Source organism: Diadema setosum, chromosome 10 (genome assembly GCF_964275005.1).
Source record: "Diadema setosum chromosome 10, eeDiaSeto1, whole genome shotgun sequence".
Lineage (NCBI taxonomy): Eukaryota > Metazoa > Echinodermata > Echinoidea > Diadematoida > Diadematidae > Diadema > Diadema setosum.
The window spans coordinates 20,116,073-20,140,867 of NC_092694.1; the positions used below are offsets into that span (position 1 = coordinate 20,116,073).

General features: G+C 37.7%; 1 protein-coding gene across 4 annotated transcripts in view; it reads left to right on the top strand.

The window, feature by feature from the left end:
- Positions 1-24,795, top strand: part of LOC140234291 (focal adhesion kinase 1-like) — a 189,279-nt gene that overhangs the window by 109,678 nt on the left and 54,806 nt on the right. For all 4 annotated transcript variants that reach the window (XM_072314350.1, XM_072314352.1, XM_072314351.1 and 1 more), the window contains one exon: positions 7,114-7,150. In XM_072314350.1, the coding sequence (XP_072170451.1) occupies positions 7,114-7,150 (37 nt within the window). The remainder of the gene's footprint in view (positions 1-7,113; positions 7,151-24,795) is intronic.

Consider the following 24,795-nt stretch of genomic DNA (forward strand, 5'->3'; position numbering starts at 1 on the left):
TTTATTTTTTTAGTCTAGACTCAACACACACACACACACACACACACACACACACACACACACACACACTAGTTTCAGTCTTGGCATTGTCAACATTTTGCACATAACCTTTTACCATGGCCCAGTTAGAACTGGCTTTTGTGTCTAAAGAGATGCATATGTGGATTGCCAAATGTTGACTTTTCTGCTTTTAACTGAAATACTGTAAGCTACAATATGAAAACAGTCAACTTTTCCTTCAACTGTAACATTTTGTATTGTGAAACTTTGTTGCGATCAATCTTGATTACGAGGCACCACTTTTAACGAGGTGAAGTTGGTGGTCATTGTTTTTTGTACATGTTATTTTACGGCAAAGCACCCTCCTTTTACATGATGACTGATTATACAAGATTGTGGTTACAGCAAAGTTGATTTAAATCAGTAATAATAAAAGAAAGCATATTATAACTTTTTTGCTCAGGTATAACAGTGTGATATTTCCAGATCTGATTCGTTTGCTCCAATTCAGAATTGCTGATAAAATTGACTCACACCTATACATACAATCCTTTCAACCCCATCTAGGTTCTGACTTCCCGACTTTCTTACTCCATGCTACAAAAATGTTCACCGTAAATAACGGTGTATTAAAGGGACTGTACAGTAATGATTGAGGTGGGGTTCATGTTTTGAACATTCTTAAGTGAGATAATGAGAAACCTCATGTGAAATATGAAAGAGCATGTAATTTTAAGAAGGATTCAACGTTTATTTGATGAAAATCGGTTTTGAAATGGGTGAGATATCCCCAAAAGTGATAATATTAAAAGGCGACATGCCCCAACTTTATTAGGACCTCTTTGTTTCACCTTGTTTATGGATAACTCAGCCATTTCAAAACCGATTTTCATCAAATAAACTTTTGATTCCCATTAGAATCGCACGCTCTTTGACATCTCATAGAGTGGTTTCTGAATATCTCGCAAAACGTTAAAAGCTAAATTCTCGCCTCGCCCAGAACTGTACACACCCTTTAACCATACCTATTGCTGAAACAGGTCAAAATTCAGGGTGCTGTTTATACACCTTTATACAGCCAATACATACTGCATGTACCACACAGTATGCAGCAATGTTTACTAATGTGTACAATGTACATATGTACCATTTTCAGCTTACCCGTGGATGAAAAGGATAGTTGAATGTTAGATATGTTAGCCATTCTACTGTAATTTCCTTCTTTTGTATGGCACAAACATCAACACATTTTCTCCTCCAAAGATTTCATTCATTTCAAGCACCATGTCAGCAGTATCTCATTGCAATGCAGTATCCGGTGGGCTGTAATTTTTGTTTTTCCCCGAATGGCTGAAAAAGTGGGGAATGGGTGCGGCTAAAACACCGTTATTTACAGCACTACAATCCACTGGCTGATTTTACGAAATTGCTGAGCAGCCGCCCATTAATTAGCAAGGCATCTGTGGGTCTCATAGGTATTCTGTGGCAGCCTGCAAGTCTCTGCTGGAATTTTCTCACAAGCAACATGGATATATACAGTACTTAAGGACAAGTTCACCTTCATATGCATGTGGATTGAGATAATGCAGCCATAGAACACATTGAAAGTGTGAGGAAAATCAGACAATCCGTGAAAAAGGTAAAATTTCTGTGTAGTCACTGCTGGATGAGAAGACTACCACAGTTAATGATGACATCAAAGGCTGTTGTAGTCTTCACATCCAGTGATCAAGGAACTAAAACTTCTAAAATTCATAACTTTTGAATGGATTGTCTGATTTTACTCAAACTTTCACCCATATGTTCTGCTAATATTGCTGCAGTCTCTCAATCCACATGTGAACTTTTCCTTGAGTATATGACTGCCCTTTGGCCATCAACAGCAATGTTTCAGCTCTGCAGCTGAGAGGTCAATGAGGTCTATCTATGATGCCCTTGAGTCCACCTCAATAACTACAACAGCAAGATCTATAAGCAAGCACTTTTGTGAAGATATATTGTGATGAATATCTGTATCGCATTTGTATAATTTGTCACATGATAAGTACATGAATGATGTGCCAAGTGAATAAAGCCTGATAGTATAATGCAAATTAATAAAGAACTTTCCTTGTACCTTATTCTTTGCAGTATAGAATTTCACAGTAAAAAAAAAAACTTGAAAGTGAAATATTTCAAGAATTAAAGTAAAAACTATCAACCTTAGTTGTGAAAGAAACCAAATATAAATGATTAAAAGAACATAAGAAATTAAATAGAAAGGAAGTAGAAACCAAAGATGAACAATTTCTTTGATTACTCCTTGATTAAAAAGATGTTCCAAAATATATTTGCTGTGAAATATACTTTTATTTCATTTTCTATTTCTGGTCTGATTATATATTTTCATAATCCCTGGGGTTTCTTTTCATTTATTATGTATTTATCTAATAGATAGATAAACAACAAAACCACATTATGCCAACATAGTGACCTAAACTTTCATTTGTAACCTCATCTGCCCAAAAGTGGCTGTCCCTGTCTTCCCTGTCCCCATATTGCTAGCCAAATCCTCTTCTGCGAGGGCTATCAGGGCTGCTGCTGCCTGTTTCTGATGGGGTTTCCTTGCCTCTGTCTGTCCCCCTGCTTCTTTCAGACAGCCCTGGCTCCTCTTTGTCCCTTTGTTTTCTTCTGTGATTTATCTTTTTTATTCAATGAAAACTATTGGAAAAAAATAGAGCCTATGTGGTAAATTTGTTCAGAAATCTAGCTGTTTCCTCTTGTAGGGCATGTTCAGCAATGTCTTCTGGCTGGGGAGGTGCTGCCCGAATAGCGGTGTGTTTTGAACTTGCTGACTGGTGACCGACTGATCTCCAAGTGGCAACCAGGCAGCGACTGCTCAGCAGCCATCTATTTAGCAGTTTCATTTTTTTTTTACCCAATTTGCTTGACAGCAACCACTTGATTAGGTCATGCCTCGACAGTCACTGCCCAGTTACCTAGGGTATTCTGGGTGGTGAGTGAAAAGTGAGCATTTAAGCATCGCAAGAGCAAAATGGGCTAAAAACTCGTCACCCAGCTGCTGAGCAGGCTGATTTAGGGGGCTGTGACCATAGCGTGAGAAAACAAAAGAGCCATCTAAAAGTAACTGTTACTCTCTTATTACAACGCTCACAATTAGAATTCATAAATTTAGTTGTAACCTTTATTATTTTGAACAACCACAAAAAAGGCAGCACCTGCAGGCATCATATGTAAAGATCATAGTCATTTTGTTATCAAAATCTTAGAACAATCTTTCATTTACTTTAAAAAAAAAAATGTGAAAAAGACATGGTCAAAGCTGAGATGAAGTGCATGAGTGTGCAATCATAAATGTTCCCCACAATTTTGATAATTGTTGGTTTTTAGCTCACCTGAGCCGAAGGCTCAAGTGAGCTATTGCGATCGCCCTTCGTCCGGCGTGCGTCGTGCGTCGTGCGTCATCCGTCGTGCATAAACTTTTTACATTTTCATCTTTTTCTTGAGAACCCCTTGACCGATTTTCACCAAACTTGGCAGGTAGCATCCCTAGGGAGGTAGGATCTCAATTTATTCAAGAGGGCACCATACCCCACCTGGGGGGCCCCCAGAGGGGCCCAAACCCCCCAAAATTAAGGAATCTTAAAAAATCTTCTTCTCTAGAACCAAAAGTGATAGAGCTAAGTTAATACTGTGAATTAGTACATTGATGACTGTAATTTCAAGTTTGTTCATGGTGGAATCAGGGGTGCCCCCCTTGGGACCCAGGTTAGGGGGGTGGGGAGGGGTCCTAGTGGGGCCCAAATTGTACATTTTCATCTTTTTCTTGAAAATGCCATTATGAATTTTCACCAGAATTGGCAGGTAGCATCCCTAGGGGGAAAGAATGTCATTACCATCAATTGGGCACCATGCCCCACCTAGGGGGCCCCAGGGGGCTTAAATTTGGACTGAAATTGTAAATTTTCATATTTTTCTTGAAAACCCTATCACAAATTTTTACCAAACTTGGCAGGTAGCATCTCTAGGGGGATAGAATCTTAATTCCATCAAATGGGCACCATACCCCACCTGGGGGCCCCAGGGGTCCCATTCCCCCCCCCCCCCCCCTGTAAGGAATCTTTGCAGATATTCTCTGGAAACAGAAGTGATCGAGCTAAGTTGATACAATGAGTCAGTATATTGATGACTTTGTTTCAAGTTTGTTCATGGGAAAATCAGGGGTGCCCTCCCCCCCCCCCCCATCCCCTTGGGACCCAAGGAAGCAGGATGGGATGGGGGAGGGGTCCAAATGCGGGCCTAAGTTTTCATCTTCGTGCTGAAAACATCATAATGGAATTTCACCAAACTTGGCAAGTAGCATTCTCATGGGGATAAGATTTCAAAGTGTTTGAATGGGCACCATGCTTTCCTTGTGGGCCCCAGGGGGTCCAAACCTCCTAAATTAATGAATATTCAATAATATTTTTCTCCAGTTCTAATCAAAAGTGATAGGGCTTTAAGTCTTTTTTCCCAAAGCTGCATAATCCAACATTCTATAAAGTACAGTGTACTTGGTAGGTATTTTACCAATGTGATGGAATATGTAAATGGACCCAATGCCCCCACTCTCAAAGCTATCCCCACCATAAGTTTCCAATGTTCTCAGGTAAGAGTCTGCAAGAATGCATGGAAGGTGAACATGCGATACTCAGGTAAGCGCGTGACCCCCGAGTCTATTGTTTAAATCAAGTTCCAGAACATAATAACATACAGTGAAGCCAGATATTGACAGAAAATAAACAGGACACATTTAGATCCGTCTGGTTTTATTTCTGTTTGTGGGCTATTGCTGCTTCAAATTATAGGAGTTTTGATTTGTTAATTTGTTCACATTTTGACACATGTTGTACCCCACATCATTGGCAAAACTGTTAATAGCATGTACAAAATATATGCAGGTACCATTCATATTTTTAGCTGATCTCTTTTTTAGTACTTTAACAAGGTATTGGTTATAATGAAGAAAACTCAGCATTCCTGGCGACCTTGCTGTAACAGCGTTTCCCTGTATGATATGCAAAGTACTTTGTAGGGCTACGGTAAGAAATCATTTCTGCCTCTATCAGAGGATTTCCTAATCTGGCATTGTATTCATAAAGATGACATAACAGATTGCATATATTGAACATTCTGTCCCCGAATCATCCAGCTGCCTTTAGCTGGCAGTATATCTTTCCATGATTGAGATGTAGAGACACTTGTTGAGGGCTTCATTGTGATGTAGCCCTGTCCTTAACATGAAGCATGAAGCGTATTGACATGCCCCAATTCGCAACAAGTTTCACTGCAGTAGTTTCTCTCAATCATCTTCTTAGCACTCGCAGCTTTGTCTCTCTCTGCACTGTGCAGATTTTATGGTAAAATGACAAATGGTAGCTGCATTCACACACAGGAAATACAGATATATTTGCATCGTGATATGAAAATAAATTTGATTTGCCATCATTCACAACACATGGCCAAAAAAAAAAAAAAAAATCATGTAGCTGCAAATAAGCACTTTTTGAATCTCCAGACTGTGCACACCTAAATACAGTAGAGATAAGAATGTGGCCCTGTGCACCTGAGAGTGTGGACCTATTGTGGCGAGTTGCATTATGGGATTAAAAAAATGATGTTTTCATCAAGTGCCATTTACGCATGCCTCTAAGGGCAAATTATTCTGAGAATTTCGCAAAAATCCCCAAGATTTTACATTTTTCATGTCACGTTGCAAAAATGATTTTAGAAAATACAGTAATTAGTTAGTAATTAGTTTGGGTAGAATTGTGAAGGACTGAACTCGAAATCTTTGTCAGTGTCTAAAAAGTTCAAACAAGAATGACTACATGATGTGACAGTGGGGAAACGTGGGACTTTCTTTTTTTCCTCAAGAAAAAATTAGTCACAAAGCTTTATCAGATTTCTTATTTTTCAACACCAAAATCACTAGTATTCTAAATATAAACAGTAGGCAACTGGAATACACATACAAAGGTGTACACACTTTTTGTATTGTTTTGTTTTGAATGGGAAGTTATGTAATAGCATGCTGCTATATTACTGGAGATACATTCTTAATCTGTAAGGAAGGATGAGAGACTGTGAGAAGCATGTTTCCACAATCTCTTTCATATGAATTTTCAATGGAATGAATTCTCAGTATGTGTGAAATAGAGTGTAAAAAGTATACTCTTGCCTTACCTCATGACTGTTATTATTTCTCTGTTCATTTGTTTGTTTTGTATTTGGTTTTGGTTTTGATGCATACACCTGCTTTATCACTTGTACTCAAACAGACTGAATGCCTGTTCATTGTTGTGATAATGATCTTCACTTTGCATTTCTTCGTACTCTTCTAATTACATGTACACATAGTCATGCCATGACTGAAAGCATACACACACAGACACACATATATCTGTAATGTGTATCCTGATGAACTGTTATGGTTAATCCATTAGTAACTCAGCTACATGTGTACTTCATTTTGACAAATGTTCGTTCAATGTGGCAAACAAGAAGAATGGTATGTAGTAGTGGTGTTTGAAATGCTCATCACATACATTGTATACACATACTTATGCTAACTTTGCAAATAACTTGCAACTTGGTATCAACACTTCAAAGTGTACTGCTGGTCATGCTCTGTGAAAACTTCAGAATTGCAAATCAGAGTGAAAGAAAATCTGATTCTTCCTTGATTTTATATCAGGGTTTTGACATCACAGTAAATGCCCTCTTTCACATGTTACAAGATTGTTCTTTCCAGTGTATGATATGCATATCCATTGTACCAATGCTCATTAGCATGTCAGCTGAAAGCTGAAAGGACATTACTGCTGTGCAATGCTTATGGAGCTACATGTATTACACACACTTTGGGCTCTCAACTGTTAACTGGTAAGTAATTTGATATATGTTCACATCTCTGTGTATGTAGCATGTTGCTTGCACAGTGATTCCACCATTGTCATGCAAAAAGCATGGTGTTGATATTAGGATGTAAATGAGTTACCCACTTTCCCCTGTCAGTGATACAGTCCCTTTGACCAAGAATCTCTTCCTTTCTCTCTGCTTCTCTCTGCACAGAGGGAGACCGGGCTTTGCCGTCATTGCCGGGCGACAGGTATGTCCTATCTTTATATATATATTTTTTCTTTTTTTGCTCTTGCCCTTTCTCTATATTAGAGTAGCCTCACCACTCCCTGTCCACAAGTACAAAGACTGTGATATAGCCAAGTTTCACTTGTTGTTTACTCTAGCTCTGTTTCAAACATAATATTTGTAAATAGATTAAATGTCAAAAACCTTCTGACCAAAATCTTAGCAGCAAGAAAGTTGTAAGTGGTAAACCAAAGAATCTTTTGCATATTAGCATCCCTCATAGTCCCCTCCTGACCACCCTTTAGGATTTGTGTTCTTCACTGAGTTTTCCTCTCTATATAAACCTGCGACTTGGCTACCAAACCATCAGGTCTGTAGACATATCTGTGTCATTCATAGTCAGTCATTCTGCGCAAATATATATTTGTGATTAAATGCTTGAAATGTATATCTAGCATAATGAATATCCATCCCCAATGCAGATTTATATTAGTGGAATGTACATTGCTCTTAGATATATTTTTATGCCTCCGCCACGAAGTGGTGCCGGAGGCATTATGTTTTCGGGTTGTCCGTCCGTCCGTCCGTCCGTCCGTCCGTCCGTCCGTCCGTCTGTCCTTCCGTCCATCCGTAATGAATTTTGTGGACAAGGTAACTATCAAAACCTGTTGAGGTATCCTAATGGAACTTGGCATGTATGTGAATTAGGGGGTGAAGTTGTGCCTATCAACTTTTGGGTGCACATGCTCAAGGTCAAAGGTCAAAAGGTCAAGGTCAAATACATAAAATTTCACTATTTCCACCATATCTATTGAATGCCTGAAGATATTTTCTTGAAACTTAGTGTATACATGTATTACCCAATTAAGACTCTCTGGTGAAAGTTTGGGTCATGAGGTCAAAGGTCAAAGGTCAAAAGGTCAGGGTCAAATACATAAAATTTCACTATTTCCACCATATCTATTGAATGCCTGAAGATATGTTCTTGAAACTTAGTGTATACATGTATTACCCAATTAAGATTCTCTGGTGAAAGTTTGGGTCATGAGGTCAAAGTTCAAAGGTCAAAAGGTCAAGTAAAAATATTAAAACTTCTTTTTTTTCCATACCTTGGAAAATTGTTCAAGGTATCTTCATGGAACATAGTATATACATACTGACTGGAAGTGATTATCTAGAGAATGTAGGGTTCATGGGGTCAAAGGTCAGGGGTCAAAGGTCAAGTGCAACACTTCAAAATTTTACTATTTCCCTCCTATCATGCAATGCCAGCAGGGTTATTTTTTTTTTTTACACTTGGTGTATGCATACATGTGTAACCTAATAGAAATTCTCTGGAAAGTTTTTTTTTTTCTTCTTTTTTTGCCTCAAAGGTGAAAAGGTCAAAGATCAATTGAAAGTGCTGAACTAACTTTTTCCTCCATATCTCGGAAGTGGCTCAAGTTATCTTGAAACTTAGTACATATTATGCATGTTCTACCTGAAAGTGATTATCTTATGAATTTTAGGGTCAAGGGCCAGATGAAAATGGTAACAATTTACTATTCAATTCAGAAATTGCACTTTTTCTCCACACCTGTACCTTGAAAATTACTCAATGCCTAAATGTATGAATGGGTCAAAGTCGAGTTAAAGTCCTTAAATCCCTAGATACATGCTCTCCTATTCATCCAATTAAACCTAGGTCAAGGAAGGTGAACATTCAACACATTTGTGACAAACTTGTCATTTCAATATTTTGCCAATTTTGTGAAAATGTAATCACACATTGTCCACATGTACTACCTAGACCTATTGGGAAAATCATGCGTTATGGCGGAGGCATACCAGTCGCCAAAGCGACATTTCTAGTTTGAGATCTGCCTCTAATGAGATTATGCAGGGACATGTATGTGATCTTAAAGTATGTAATTTATTGGATTACAAGGCTGCAAAATGTGTATTAAAAATATTAATTGCCTAAAGATGTCAAAAATTAAAGGTATTGAATAGTTTTCGTATGCTTGCAGAAACCATTGATATTTGCTCTTAAATTGAGAAATATATGAATTAACATTGTGACAACACATTTCAGTTGGATAATGTTGAAAATGTGAAATATTAGGCAAAAAGGTATGTTTGACAGTATTGCAATCTGAAAACATATCTGATCGTGGTTGCTACGTAATGTTTTATAATTGATTATTGATAATCATCAAATCGAGCCATAGCAGTGTCCATCAATCTTCCTTGCAAGAGTGAATCTTGTGCACCTTGTGAATTATGATTGCTTGGACATGATTGATCATCAACTTAAAGGGACTGTACAGTACTGGTTGAGGTAGGGATTCATGTTTTGAACATTCCTAAGTGAGATAATGAAATATGAAAGAGCATGTAATTTTAAGAAGGATTCAATGTTTATTTAATGAAAATTGGTTTTCAAATGGCTGAGATATCGAAAAAAGTGCTAATAATAAAAGGCGACATGCCACAACTTTATCAGGATCTCTATGTTGTACCTTTTTTTTTTTTATATCTCGGCCATTTCAAAACCGATTTTCATCAAATAAACTTTTGATACCCCTTAGAACTGCATGCTCTTTGACATCTCATAAAGTGGTTTCTGAATATCTCGCAAAACGGTAAAAGCTAAATCCTCACCTCGACCAGAACTGTACACACCCTTAAGTTCTCCCTTCCCACCACTGAACAGGAAGGGCTCTTCAGGAATAAAACTCAGGCACACTGACTTCATCGTTTTACCATGCATTGCTCGGTACACCTTTGATCTCAAAATACTCTGTAGCAACTTATTATTCTGGCAAATTGCTTCAACCAGGCAAGTTTCTTGGTAGACCTTTTTGATAAATTGTAATCAAATTCCACATGGTGGGAGATAAATTTTGAGCCCTTCTGAGAACTATGCTTTAGCTCTAACCTGAAGTTTGCATTGGGCAAATAGTGTTAAAGATGCTATACTTCAGATTTAATGTGGATGTTAATAAAGCCTTATCATATGATCATACATTTCTGTTATGTCTTATATAACAGATATGAAATTAGAATGGAGATGTGTGATAAGTTGATGATTTTTATCACAACCAAACATAGGTTGTGAAATGAGAATCTATACATGTGTTTGTGGTCTTCTGCTTTTTATTGTTTAAACTTTATTACTATACAGCACATATCTACAATGTTTCATATCTTATGCATTGCCTAATGGAAATTTCTTTCATTTTCCTGAACTGTTTATGATAGTGGTAAAGAGTGTTTTTCTCTTAGTCTGGTAGGAATGGGGGGTCCCCATGCACCCCCCGAACACATTTTTTTAACTTACTTTTTTGTAACCCTTAGGGTGTCTAGTTAATGAATTTTTTTGTTCCCAAGAAAAAATCGTGTCCCATGGGGGTCATTGGCGGCCATCTTGGATTTTCAGGGAAAATCATTATCTTCCATAACTTTTGAACTACATAGCATAAAATTATAAATAAAGCATTTCTGCAGGGTAAACGTGACACGAGGAATCGATTGCAATGGTTATTTACATGATTAAAGCAAGTCTGAAACAAGAAAAGCCTAAAAATATGCAAATTTCGGTGTCATTTTCACCGAAAAACTTCCCAAATAGTTCAACTTTTGAATTACACAACATACAGGGACAAATAAAACAGTAATTCAGAGTTAATACGGCATGAGGAATCGTTTGAGAGAGTTATTTACATGATTAAAGCAAGTTACATACAAGAAAAGTCCGAACATGTGAGGAAAACCAGTGTCGTTTACTCTACAAATATTCCCAAGTAGTCTATATACATATATACATGACAATCTCATATCTCCTAAGAGTGACTAACCACTTTATCTTAACAGTCTGGTAGGAAAGGGGGTGGGGGGTCCCATGTACCCTCCTTTTTGTATCCCTTAGTGTGTCTATTTGATTTTTTTTTTGTCTCCAAGTGAAAATCGTGTCACATGGGGGTCATTGGCAGCCATCTTGGATTTGCGAGGAAAATCATTAGTTTCTATAACTTTTGAAGTTTCCAACATACAAGGAAAAATAAAACATTTTTTCAGGGTAAATGTGACATGAGGAATAGATTGAGATGGTTATTTACATGATTAAAAAAAATGCTTGATACAAGAAAAGTCCAAAATATGAAAAATTCTGTATCGGTTACACTGAAAAGTACCCAAATAGTTCAACTTTTGAACTATACACAACATACAAGAAGAAATAAAACATTTCTTCAGACGAAACACAGCCTGAGGAATCAATTGAGATTGTCATTTACATGATGAAAGCAAATTTGATACAAGAAATGTCCCAAAAATGAAAAATTAAGTGCTGTTACTCTGGAAATGGCCCAAATATTTCATGCTACATATATGACAAATTGCATATCTCACAAAAGTGACTAACAACTCTGTCTTTAGATCATTGCCCAAATAGGCCTTTTTTTTTTGTTTTGTATCAAAAACATTAAATAGAATCTGAAGAGAAAATTAATTTCAAGCATTGTCACCCCTCACTTGGTGAAATAGAATAAGAATGTAAGCACTGTGGTAATTCATATGCAAATACCCTTAAAAAGAGGTGACACATGATGATAATGTTGATCACAACACTTAAAAGTGACTAATGGACAAAGATAAAACTTGAACTGAATTTTAACACTCTTTGTGCGCATTCAATTTCGTTTCATTTTATTTTATATTTAAAACGAGTTTGAGTTGGGATATATTCAAGGAAACAATCACTGTGTCAAAATGTCGAGCCGATTTAAAAAATTTAGATGCCAATATGGTTTCATTTATTCTCAGGTTAAAAAAGCAGTTCATTCAAATGTACTGTATTTGTTTAAAGTTTATTGTCCGAAAGCAAAAAGAGAAACATTTCATTTGACAGCCGGAAATATAGCCTGTGAATAGGGACTGTGTATCAATGTGGATTGCTGCTATTTTAATTTAGAAATATTTGCATATGAATCGCTTTTGTGCTTACATCCTGTATGCATTCAATTCAAGTTCACATTGATTGGAATTAAGTTTCCTTTCGAATTCTGTTAAAAGTTGTCTGATATAAGACGCAATATTCAAGCTATTATCAAAAGACATAATGATATTTTGAAAGGGTTAGTCACATACCGATTAGTGATTGGCTGAACACAGTCACGTGATGGAAGTACATTCGTTATGTTCGCCCATGGGCGAACATTCTTGTAATGTTCTCCCATGGGAAAACATTTTCACGTGACAAATGACAGAATTAAGGCCTAGGACCGCACCGCACTTATAACCTCCCTCAATAGCATTTCAAACCCTTCGGGTGGAACATTGGGTATGTTCCCTCCGCCGCCAGTCATCATCTATATATGTTAACGTCTGTGACATGTGTATATGCTTTTCATGAAGTATGGAATTAACGTATATTGAACAAATAAAAAGTAACACAATATGACTTCACTTTTCTTAAAAAGTATTCTGAATGCTCATCCTGTGTAACTGTACAAACCACAGAAGCGGTTATGCGATATATCAGGTTTTCATTTCACACTTCTTTAATGTCTCAGTGTACCGGTAGTCATCATCAAAACAATCATTGTAATCAATGTCTGGCTCCTCTTCTTCATCCTCCTTCATTTCCTCGTAATTTTCTGAAGCAAGTCAATGAGGGAAGTCGGAAAGATAGGGCCACTTGACCACACTGGCTCCATCATAACAAAGGCTACCTTCTGCCATCCTTGTCCAGAATCAAAGGAGTCATATACAGAGCACCAGAAGATTGGTTCGTCAGCTCTCTTTAAGATGGATCACACATTTAATGTGTGGGATAAGGTTGTCTCTGCAAGGTGTATATGAGCATGAAGAAATCCACATTGGAGTTTGTCGTCATTTGTTCGCCCTTTCCCATCATCTGCTTTGGATGCTGTTGCTGTAAATAGACTCCCCCCCCCCCCCCCTTATGGTCATACATTAGGCATGCGAATGCTCCAATGTCTTCTGTCACCTCTTACTGGCTCTACAGATCACCCATCTCCAAGGTTTAAGTGGGGGACAAAAACATTGGCACATTTTAAAGTCATGTTGTAAGATTTCAGCAGTGTTCATTATAATGTAATATTGAACAATTTACCACATTTCAGTAAAATATTGCAGAGATTATAATGTCATATAATGGGCGCCTTTGAATGTTTCTAACAGATAAATGGCGCCATACAAATGCTGTTTCATCATCATCATCATCATCATCATCATCATCATCATCATACTACTCTCTCCTGAATGCTTGATGGTACATGGGGTGCCTTTGTAGATTCTTTAGGGGTCCGACTTTGCCCCTACTCTTGAAGGCACTTGTTACATCTTCCCCTGTAAACACATGTCGTCCAAGTATTGTGGTACAGTAGCCAGCTCCCTTTGATTCTGTATGCCAGTTCAACGACATTCACAATCTGGCAATGCTCAACAGTCCATTTATCAAGGAGGATAGTGAGGGTGAAGGAGTAAGCGTGGTGCAAGAAGATCAAGAAAATGTCTGTGTCTGGTGTCCTTACCACAGCTGCTTTGTACCCAAGCTTAATAGAGGAATACTCGAGGTAGAGCGCTACCCTGGTGTCCTTCTCCTGGTTAGACGGCAGCTCATGGATAGAGCTTATTGTCTCATTGGATGAATAATTAGGTGAACAAAAAGAATGTAACAGGAATCACTTAAGCTTCAGAGAATGTGATTTCTGTTACATTCCTTTTGTTTACACAATGATATGTTCCAAGAGACAATGGCGCGATATCCATGAGTGACTGTCTAACCAGTATAAGGAGACGGACACCAGGGTCGTGCACTAGCCCTACCTCAAGTGCGCTGCTAAACTTGGGTACAAGGTAGCTTTGGTGAGGAATCCAGACACACATTTTCTTGATCCCCTTGGTCCTTGCTTAATCCATTCTACAATGTAGTATCTTTCTTAATAAACGGACTGTCATGTATTGCCAGGTTGTCAATGTCAATCAACTTGCATTTATATAGAATCAACGGGAGCTCATATACTGTATACCAAAATACCTGGACTGTATGTGTTTAACAATTAAAGTGCCTTAATGGGTTGGGAAAAGTTGGACCCCTAAAGCATCTACAAAAGCCACCCCATATACCACATAGCATTCAAGTGAGAGTTGTTTGATTTCATGATTTCAGAAGTATTTTACTGAAATCTAATCAGTTGCTCAGTATTATATCATAATAAACACCACTAAAATCTTAGAATATGACTTTATACTATGCCTAGTTGAGTGTTTTTTCCTCACAAATTTTGGTGATGGGTGGTCTGTGGAGCCAGAGGTGACAGATGACACTGAAGCATTCACATGCCTAAAATGTATAGCGAGGCACTGGAGAAGTCTATTATAATGGCGTTCGCAGCATCATGCTGAAACAGATGGTGGGAGAGGGAGAGCAACTGATGACCAAATCCAAGGTGGATTTCTCCTTGCTCCCACCTGGCAGAGGCAACCTTATTTCACACTTTCAATGTGTGAACCATGGGTACCACCTTGCCATCTTCAAGCGATCTGACTAGCCAATCTTCTGGTGCGCTACCTCTTTAATCCTGGACAAAGGTGGCATAAGACAGCCTTCGGTATCATGGATCCGGTGTGGTCAAGTGGCCCTATCCTTCCCACTTCCCTCATTGACTTGCTTCAGAAAGTTACTCCGTAGACGGAGGAGGAGGAAGAGGAGGAGCCAGACATTGATTACAATGATCGTTTTGATGATGACTGGAAATTACCAGATGTGTAAAACCAAAAGCTAACATATTATCGCTTACCGAATCTGTGGTTTGTATAATTGCATAGGATGAGAATTAAGAATATGTTAGACAAATTAAAGTCATAGAGAGAGAGAGAGAGAGAGTGGATTTCTGACTGTCAAGTGATTTTCATATGTTTATTTTCAGACAGGAAGGCTTTAAACAAATACGTTTGAAGAACCATTTTTAACTTAATCTTAAATAAGTTTAATGATAACAATCTGACACCTAAATTGGTGAAACCGACAGAGCATTTTGGTACAGTGATTTCCTTTATGAAAATACACTTACTCAAACTCTTCAAATACAAAATTATATGAAATAGAAGATGCACACAAAAAGTGTTCAATTACATTTTAGGTTTGAATTTTATCGATTAGTCACTTTCACGTGTTTAGATCAAAATTTGTATGTTCACCTCTTTCGATCTGCTTTTTTAGGGGTATTTGCATATGAATTGCCATCGTGCTTACATTTTTCATTTGATTTCAACAAGTGAGGCGTCAAAATGCTTTTTTTTTTTTTTTTGGATATACAAAACACCATATTTGAGCTATGATCTAAAGACAAAGTGCCAAGTCACTTTTGTGAAGTAGTTTGTCATGTATGTATACGGATTTTGGGTACTCTACGGTGTAAATGACACCAAAATTTTTCGTATTTTGGACTTTTTGTATCAAACTTGCTTTAATCATATAAATAACCATCTCAATCGATTCCTCATGACACAGTTACCCTGAAGGAAATGTTATATTTATCCCTGTATGTTGTGAAATTCAAAAGTTACAGAATTTACTGATTTTCCTCTCAAATAAAAAATGGCCGCCAATGACCCCCCCCCCACACACACACACATACACGATTTTTATTTGGAAACAATAAAAAATCATCAAATAGACACCATAAGGGATACAAAACTTTAGGATGCATGAGGATCCCCCATTCCTAGACTTTAGTGGTTAGTCAATCATGTGAGGTATATAATTGTCATGAATGTGTATAGACTATTTGGGCAGAGCAAACAACACTGTTTCTTTTTATTCGCATGTTTGGATTTTTCATGTATCATAATTGTTTTAATCATGTAAATAACAATGTCAATCGATTCCTCATGCCAAATTTACCCTGGAGAAATTATTTATTTGTCCTTGTATGTTGGAAAGTTCAAAAGTTATAGAAATTAATGATTTTCCTTGCAATTCCAAGATGGCTGCCAATGACCCCAATGTGACACGATTTTCAGTTGGAGACAAAAAAAAAAAAAATCAAATAGACACACTAAGGGATACAAAAAGGAGGGTACATGGGACCCCCCACCCTCTTTCCTGCCAGACTGTTAAGAAAAAGAGGTTAGTTTACTCTTTATAGGAGATATGAGATTGTCATGTATATGTGTATATAGACTACTTGGAAATATTTCTAGAGTAAACGACACTGGTTTTCCTCACATGTTTGGACTTTTCTTGTATGTAACTTGCTTTAATCATGTAAATAACTCTCTCAAACGATTCCTCATGCCATATTAACTCTGAATTACTGTTTTATTTGTCCCTGTATGTTGTGTAATTCAAAAGTTAAACCATCTAGGTATTTTTCGCTGAAAATGACACCGAAATTTGCATATTTTTAGGCTTTTCTTGTTTCAGACTTGCTTTAATCACGTAAATAACCATTGCAATCGATTCCTCGTGTCACGTTTACCCTGAAGAAATGCTTTCTTTATAATTTTGTGCTGTGTACTTCAAAAGTTATGGAAGATAATGATTTTCTCTGAAAATCCAAGATGGCTGCCAAGATGGCCGCCAATGACCCCCATGGGACACGATTTTTTCTTGGGAACAACAAAAATCATTAACTAGACACCCTAAGGGTTACAAAAAAGTAAGTTAAAAAAATGTGTTCTGGGGGTGCATGGGGACCCCCCATTCCTACCAGACTATCTGTCCATTACAGGATATAGTTTTTTTTTGTTGTTGTTGTTGTTTTTTTTAAATGAAGAACACATCTCTTGGAGAGTCTATGCATGAGATTTGTTGTGTATACACATACATGTGCGTGTACTGATAGAATTTCATGAATATTTCTGTATGATTGCAGGAATATTATGGATTCCTTGCTGCCTATTATTTTCAGAACCTTTAGCGAATTCTGAATAGCAAGATACAATCTATATAAGCTCTCCGTGTGCAATTAGCACTCATGAATTGGAAAGAATCTGCACCCCCTTGATACTCCACTTTGATGAAAAAAAAAGTCCCAGGAAACTTCATTAAACATAACAGTACTACAACTCTTGATTTCATGTAAAGTTGTAATGTAAATCATCATGTAAATAGTTGATGCAAATCAGTTTATATTCAAAACTGTATGTATCGTATCAATCTAAAACCAATCATGTGAAGGTTTTTACTTGAACAGTTTTCATTTACTTTATTTATTTTGTGCCAAATTTGGTGATTTGTACTGGCTGACATTTCCCATTTCTTTCCAGTCACAAAATGAAGTCATTTGTACCTTGATTACTAAGAGTAGTTTTGTTCAACCATTATGACCTTTATTATCCTTGTAGTGAGATCCTCGTGGACTGAAGGAATGTTAGGACTTCTGCTCATGGAAATTTGAGTAATGTAATAGGAGTTAGGAAATGCATTATTAGAGGGAACAGCACACAAATGGGAATTGCGGATCTTTAACTATATTTGATTGGTAAACTACCATTATGCTGGCTGTGTGGGAGGTTGATGTGGTGATTAATTGAAATGACATGTTTACATGATGACTCATCACATGAAAAAAAGTGAGCAGGTTTGGCAGAGTTTTGTTGAGGGCTTCCATGTGGATGACCACTCAGTAGCTACAGCGGAAATCCTTGAAAACGAGTGAAACTTGGCCAACCTATGTTTCAGCCAACTTTCAACTGTCCAGTTGCCAAAAAAGAGGAAGAAGAAGAAAAATAAGACCCACCCCCAGAAACAAACCTACCCAAATTCCCTGCTTCTAGCTCAATTTGAAAGAGAAGAGAGAGAGAGAGAGAGAGAGAGGGGGGGGGGGGGGGTGAACAAAAAAAAAAACTTTCCAAGTTTATACTTAAAGGGAAGATAAACCCCAAGAGCAATGTGGATTGAGTGAAAGCAGCAACATTAGTAGAACACATCAGTGAAAGTTTGAAGAAAATCGGACAATCGATGCAAAAGTTTTGAATTTTTAAAGATTTGGTGTTCATTTTTCATGAAAATTACAAATTCCATCAACTTGATATTGACATATGTTAGGGGTAGCAATTATTCCCCCTGCTTTCTGAAAGAGGTTGGTCCATTGCTCTTTCATAATTCTAGAAAAGTGAATTTTTGTTGAATTTCCTTTATATTTTCTTTGTATTGTTGTCCACTCATACGTCATCCTCTAGTAGTCTCCTCATCCAGCGGTTTCAACACCAAAACTTTAAAAATTCATAACTTTTGCATCGATTGTCCGATTTTCCTCAAACTTTCACTGATGTGTTCTACTAATGTTGCTGCTTTCACTCAATCCACATTGCTTTTTGGGTTTACCTTCCCTTTAATTTCTGCTAAAGATCACTGTCTTGTGGGAGAAAAACTGTGTATCATACTCTCCATTGGTGTAGAGATAACAAGTAGAATTCAATATTCTTCAAGTTTCCATTTGATACCACATAGAAATCTTGTTTAACAAGTAAATGTTGCATCTTAATCAGGAAGTGAATAATGTTGTAGGTATGCCACATGAGATGTCAGTTCAAATGGCACTCATATGCACTATTGAATTGCATTGCTATTACTTTGCAAATAAGAGCTTCAATTTGAGTGTATTGTACCCCTTTAACATTTAAGTATTCTATAATTTTTCCATATTCTATCCAGTGATGACCAGTGATATCCAGTGATTTGGTATGTCAAATTTTCAATCAGACTCCCTGAAGGTTAGGCCATGGTAATAGTATGATTGAGTGTTTTTACTTTTCTTGGAAAGTGAGGGGCCATCCTGTCTACCTTCTGAAGAAAATCAAAATTGGCACCTTGATGTCAAATACTAATTCTTAAATCTACAAGTTTAGCAGCAACATTTTCAAGGGTATTTTTAACTTTCTATTTCCTTTCCCTCGAGTGTATATGTGTTTCTTTGGAAGGCATGCATCAGGAATCTTTCACTTATCTGAAAAAAAAATGTAACCTTTCAGGTTTATGTTACAGTATGATAGGTTGAAAATATAAATTAGATTACAACACTCTTCATGTTAGTGTGACAGCTTTGGTTGACTTTGATATCGTACCTGAATGATATTTGATAAAAAAAAATCATAAATTGATTGATTGATATCCCAATAGATAAATTACTTGTCACATAAATGTTGTAATCACATTTGTATTCTTTTTAGATGTTGCAATTTCTATTCACTCAAATTCATCTCAGTACTACCTCTGTTGAATTCTTATATTAAGTGGCTAGTTATCTGGTAGTGAAGTTGTATACCAGACCTGTGCAAATTGCTTTGTGTCCATATGACTTTTAAACCCTTGTGAGAAATTCAGCCAGTTATAATCACATTATTGCAAATTTGCACTGTCCATTTTGTCCTTTCTCCTTGACAGTATTGTTCTCCTTCAATGTAAAAACTTTACTTCTATGTCTATTCAACATTCTGATGTATACAGACAGCACTGTGAAATTATTCTGTTTCACCACAAAGAACATTCAGTGAGGAAATTCAACAATTATCTTTTTCATACTCCATATAATGAGTATAGGACATGATTAGGATAATCAGCAGTGTGTAAAGCTCTAGGTAATGTTTGGTCAGGCTAATATGCATTTGTGTTATTTATGGTTTCAGAAAAAAAGAAAGCAAAATACTTCATGTATGAGACAACAGTTTGATGTGTGGTCATGAAGTGTTTACACTTGCATGGTCAAAACAAAGTGTACACACACTATAAATGTGGCTCGTACTTGCACCCACACAGTGAGCCATAGATAGTGTGCTGATGTATATCTTTATTCCATAATCACACAAACTGCTTTTCCTTGTCTTGTGCAATTACTATGTTTTTGATAGGCAACGAGAAATGGTCTTCCTGTAGACACAAAGGTAATTGTTATGATGACTGTTTGAACTAATCAGGCTAAAGACGCAATTTCCTCCCTACCAGCTCAAGCTACTCAGATTGGGCTTGGGCCAGAGATTATGAGCCATGACATTTTAAATCAGTGGGCAAGGAAGTTCTTGATATACATGTACAGTGAAGGATGCAGCTGATGCTCTACACCAGAGTCATTCCTGATCCAGTGCATGGGAACACAGGATTTCGTTTCACCAGACCACTACCAACCAGCCTGGTATAGCTGGCCACGTGAATCTGTCAGGACTTGATGAGGTTGTGATGTATAGAGGGCAGTGCACATATGACTGTAGCCTGGTGAGGAGCAAGGGGGGCTTAGACTGCTCCTGGTTGAATCATATTCCCAGACTATAAACAATAACAACACACTGGCATCCTGTCATGTGGAGGCTGTAAATAAACCATGCTCAATGTCTCCTATGACCAAGCTGCACTTGAGAAGTATTATCATTTTCAAAGTTCACTGTGGATTCCTGTCAGATGGGACGTGTACCTAGAATGAGATGAGCTGTGTTTCTTCGTCTCCATGTCTTGATAACTGGAAAGCCTTATTTCTTTAGTGCTTCTTGGGCAGCATACCAACATTTCTCAGATAGACTCAGCTGTGTTATCTGTCAGGATTTGCCATGTTTGATCGACCTTATGCATTAATTGATCACAACCGGGCCTACTACAGTGTGTAAGTTACAGAAGTCATTTTTGTTCATCAAGGAAATAATGTTTGTTACAGTGCTTCAGTGGAGAAATTGTCAAAATGAAAACACATCACTCATAATGTCATCTAGGATGTTTACTTGCTTTGTTATATCAAGTGGTATTTAATTGGCAGATGTATTATACTTATCTGAAATAAGAAGGCAAGCAAAGGCAAAGGATGTCTTCATTTTTTGGTTCTGTTTGCTTTGCACTCTACTTAGAATTTTGTGACAGTGCATGTGGCTGGATGAGGGAGGAATATCTAAATTTGGTTTAGTGGAAGAACATACATTGTAGCACATTGTTTAGTACATTTGCCCGACACAAGTTCATGTTGTACACCTCTGCAGACCTACCAACTAGTATGATTTGTTTGTATTTTGTACAATAATTTTGGGAAAATATGACTGTACGGTTTCTCCCCTAAGAACATGATTTGGCCGAAATAAGAAAAAACAAATTACAGTGTAAACACATGATGGCAGTTTATGTGGTGCACACAGTCTATATCCCGTATGCAAAGTCAAGTATGAGTCCCAAAAAGTAACCTAGGAAGCAGTCCTACAAAGAAGAGTACTCAACCAAGTGTGATTTTATCATTCAGTCATTTAAAGGAGAACAGTTTGTGAGATGTACTACCGTGTTTTAGTCGGACTTCATTATAGGCAAAGCCGTAGCACAGTAGCCTGACCAGACGCCGTGCAAAGCATGGTAACGGCAGGGCTGTGACTGATGTATACAGTTTAGCTAAGTAAATAACACACAACTTTGTGTACAACCGTCTCACGCACCATATCAAGACAGAGAAGAACTTCATGTGTTCTGCTGAAGATTTCAAAAAACAAAAATCAAGTCTTCAGTGCTTTGCATAGCCATCTAGTGACAATTATGGTGTTGTAAACATAAGAGCAAAAACTTTGTGGACTGAATATCCATATTGTGAAAGACGACCTGACAACAGCATGCACATCTCAGCTTCTGATGCTCTACTTAGATGAGGTCTAGTGTGTAAACTATAGGCCAACTGGAAAAAAGGAAAGCAGAGTGATTGTTTATATTACCAGATGTACAATACAAATGTATATAGTCCTTTTTCTGCATTGTCTAAATGTAAAAAAGCATTGATCTGCATATTAGTTTTTGGTCGGTAAAATACAACTTCTGGGTTTAAAAAAATGCAGTTTTTGAATTCCAGAGGTTACAAGGTGTGCTTATATGTTAATGTCTTCTTTTTGACTATCATGGATATGTATAGACTGTTAATGGTTTGGACCTGGGGTGTGATCTCATTTGCATTTTGCTATGTTTGTCATTTCTCCATATTTCTTGCTTAATTCTTCATAAGGCTGGAATATCTATTGTGATGCTGGAATTTTTATTGTGATGTTGTGAACACGATTGTCATGATCTTCAGTGTTACACATCCTTTACATATATTTCTTTGTATCCAATTGCATACATGCGCAGTACATGTGTACTGCATGTGTGCACAAGATTTGAGGGCTTTGCCATTCTTGACACCTTTCAGAAATAATGTGGCTGATTAACCTATAGTGGGCTTGACATCTGCACTGTCTTCATTTAATGGCTGCTGCTTGCAAACAAAATTGGGTACCGGTACTAGTGGTATGTTCAATAAATATCTGCACCTAAATGCAGGTACGTGTATGTATTCATAAAGGCTTATCATTATTGGTGTTAACGAAAATTGCTATCATATACTTAGCTTTCAAGTCTTTGCTCTCTTTTTAATTAGTGTTGCTGGAATTTCCTGTCTTTCTTGAGGTGAAACATGTCACATTCCTGTTGCCAGTGATTGGGCCTACCCTGACGATGATTCCTCTCATAGTCACAACACATCAGTGCTTTCTCTGTGCTCACATGCTGAGTAGCACTGTTTGTGTGAAATTTCACCCTCTTGGGTAGTGTGTTGATGAGAAGCTGATAACCTCATCGGGTGTCATCACATGAGATGGATTGGATGGAAATATCACAAGACTTCAGGAGGCAGTGCAAGATGAGAAGCTGTCCACAAAGACCATCGTGTATACTGTGTCCAGGAAATGATTTCAATCTTGTCTCTATCAGACCGTGACTGAATGTCGCATGAACTTAAAAAACAAACAAAAACAAAACATGGATATGTCATAAAAGAACAGAATGCCATCTCATTCATTGCGTATAACCACTGCCCATGTCTCATAAAAACTTTTATTATTTCTACATGCAAGTAGCCATGCTGTTTCGGATGTATTGATTGCAGACATGATATAACACAACCAACAGCTCTGTCTAAAACCAGTGAGGATCGTTTGAATGTATTTGAAACCCACATCCTGTATCTACTCAAAAATAAAGTCATATTGTGTCTTTGTAACAGAGTTAATTCATGGGAAAGATATTAGATCAAAATGACATTGCTTTTCAGGCCCATTGATAAGTTCCACTATGAACGATTAGAATGCTCTCCCTTTAACACACAGCCTGTTACTGCTCTGCTTCGGTGAGGGTTTCAACATTTCCTGTTTTCTGCTCAAAGTCCCCACATATGAAAAAAAAAAAAAAATAAGAGAGAGAGAGAGGACAGATCAGAGTGTGTTCTTGTCTTGCTCATATCAGTGACTACCCCCACCCCTTCCCCTTCTCTCAACTGACTCAGTCCCTCTTTGACTCCTATTTGACTGCAAGTCAGTCAGACCTGTGCATGCTGTACCGTGTGTCAGCCAAACCCCCAGGCCAGGAAAGACAAAAAGAAAATCCTGTCACGTCATGATCTCGACTATACCCACAGAGTCTCAAGTGTTGGACCGCCAGTTGACTCACCCTGGGCAAGCGGGTGATATTGCTCATCTTTATACTATTCAGAACAAGTTATCACAGATGTGATCTCTGTCTTCTCATCGCACTCTTCCTAGTCAATGCTCAAGGTGCAGTGAGCACTATCACTTTTAGGACCAGGAGGGAGTCTTTTTTCCACAGAGTCTTGACTTCTCTGTGTAGTCCTGGTGGGATGACTACATCGTTGTCTTGAAGGAGCTCACAAAGTGTGGATTGTCATGTGGAACCAACAATCAGCATGTTCTGAACCATTTCATAACCTGTAATCTGCCATCACTAGGAGCCTTGTATAAAGTTTAACTGCTTTTTCACAAGACTGCTGTTTCGACTGACTGATTCTTCAGATGATGATATAGTAAAGAATTTCTAGAGCTTTCAGGTTTGCAGGTTTGCAGGGCATTTCCATTTTATCAATATCGCTGCAAGGCCAGTGCTGCAAACCACACCTGCGCCAGGTTACAATCTGAATTTGGCATCATTTCACAGTGTGTATCCTTGTGCCAGATAATTGCAGTTGCCCTAAAAATTGATAGTTATGAGAGTGTTCCATTTGGAAGACCATGTTTGTTAATAATTGCTCCATCATAGTGGTGGAAATCATCAATAATTCCCGTCATCAGTGCCAAGGTTGTCATTTTGGATGAGAGATAGTGCCAAACCAAGAGAGCAGTGACACAAGCAGCGGCTGAAGTGTGTCTATGCCCACAGGAGCTAGGCAATTTGTCAACAACGTAAGCAGCCTGGCTGCTGCACAAATGACGCCATTGTCATTGGACCTGTAACTCAAGATGTTCTGAGATCTAAGGACTTTTGTTGCAGCTGCACAGTTAGTCCATTTATTTTACTCACTCTGTTCTCACTTCTGGCTAATGAACAAACGGTGATCATTTGTGCTATTGTGTTCGAATCCATTGGAATCTAGATTGTAGCTTTTTTTTTTTTTTTTTTAATTTCTATTACTATGAATGATAATAATGCTTTGCTCGCTGCCAACTTTTTGATTTAGCCTGAGATCCTGTACAGTGGCTGTGGCTAAAAGTGGATTAGGGCTGAACGCTGAGTACTGTTAGTCTCTCTAGATTATGGTATGACCAGGGATACTGTACACATGATCATGAGAGTGAACCACAACCCTTCGTTTCTACTGACTCTTTTCTTTTCATGAGATCAAGATTTACTCCACTGAAATATGAACTCTCTTCAGG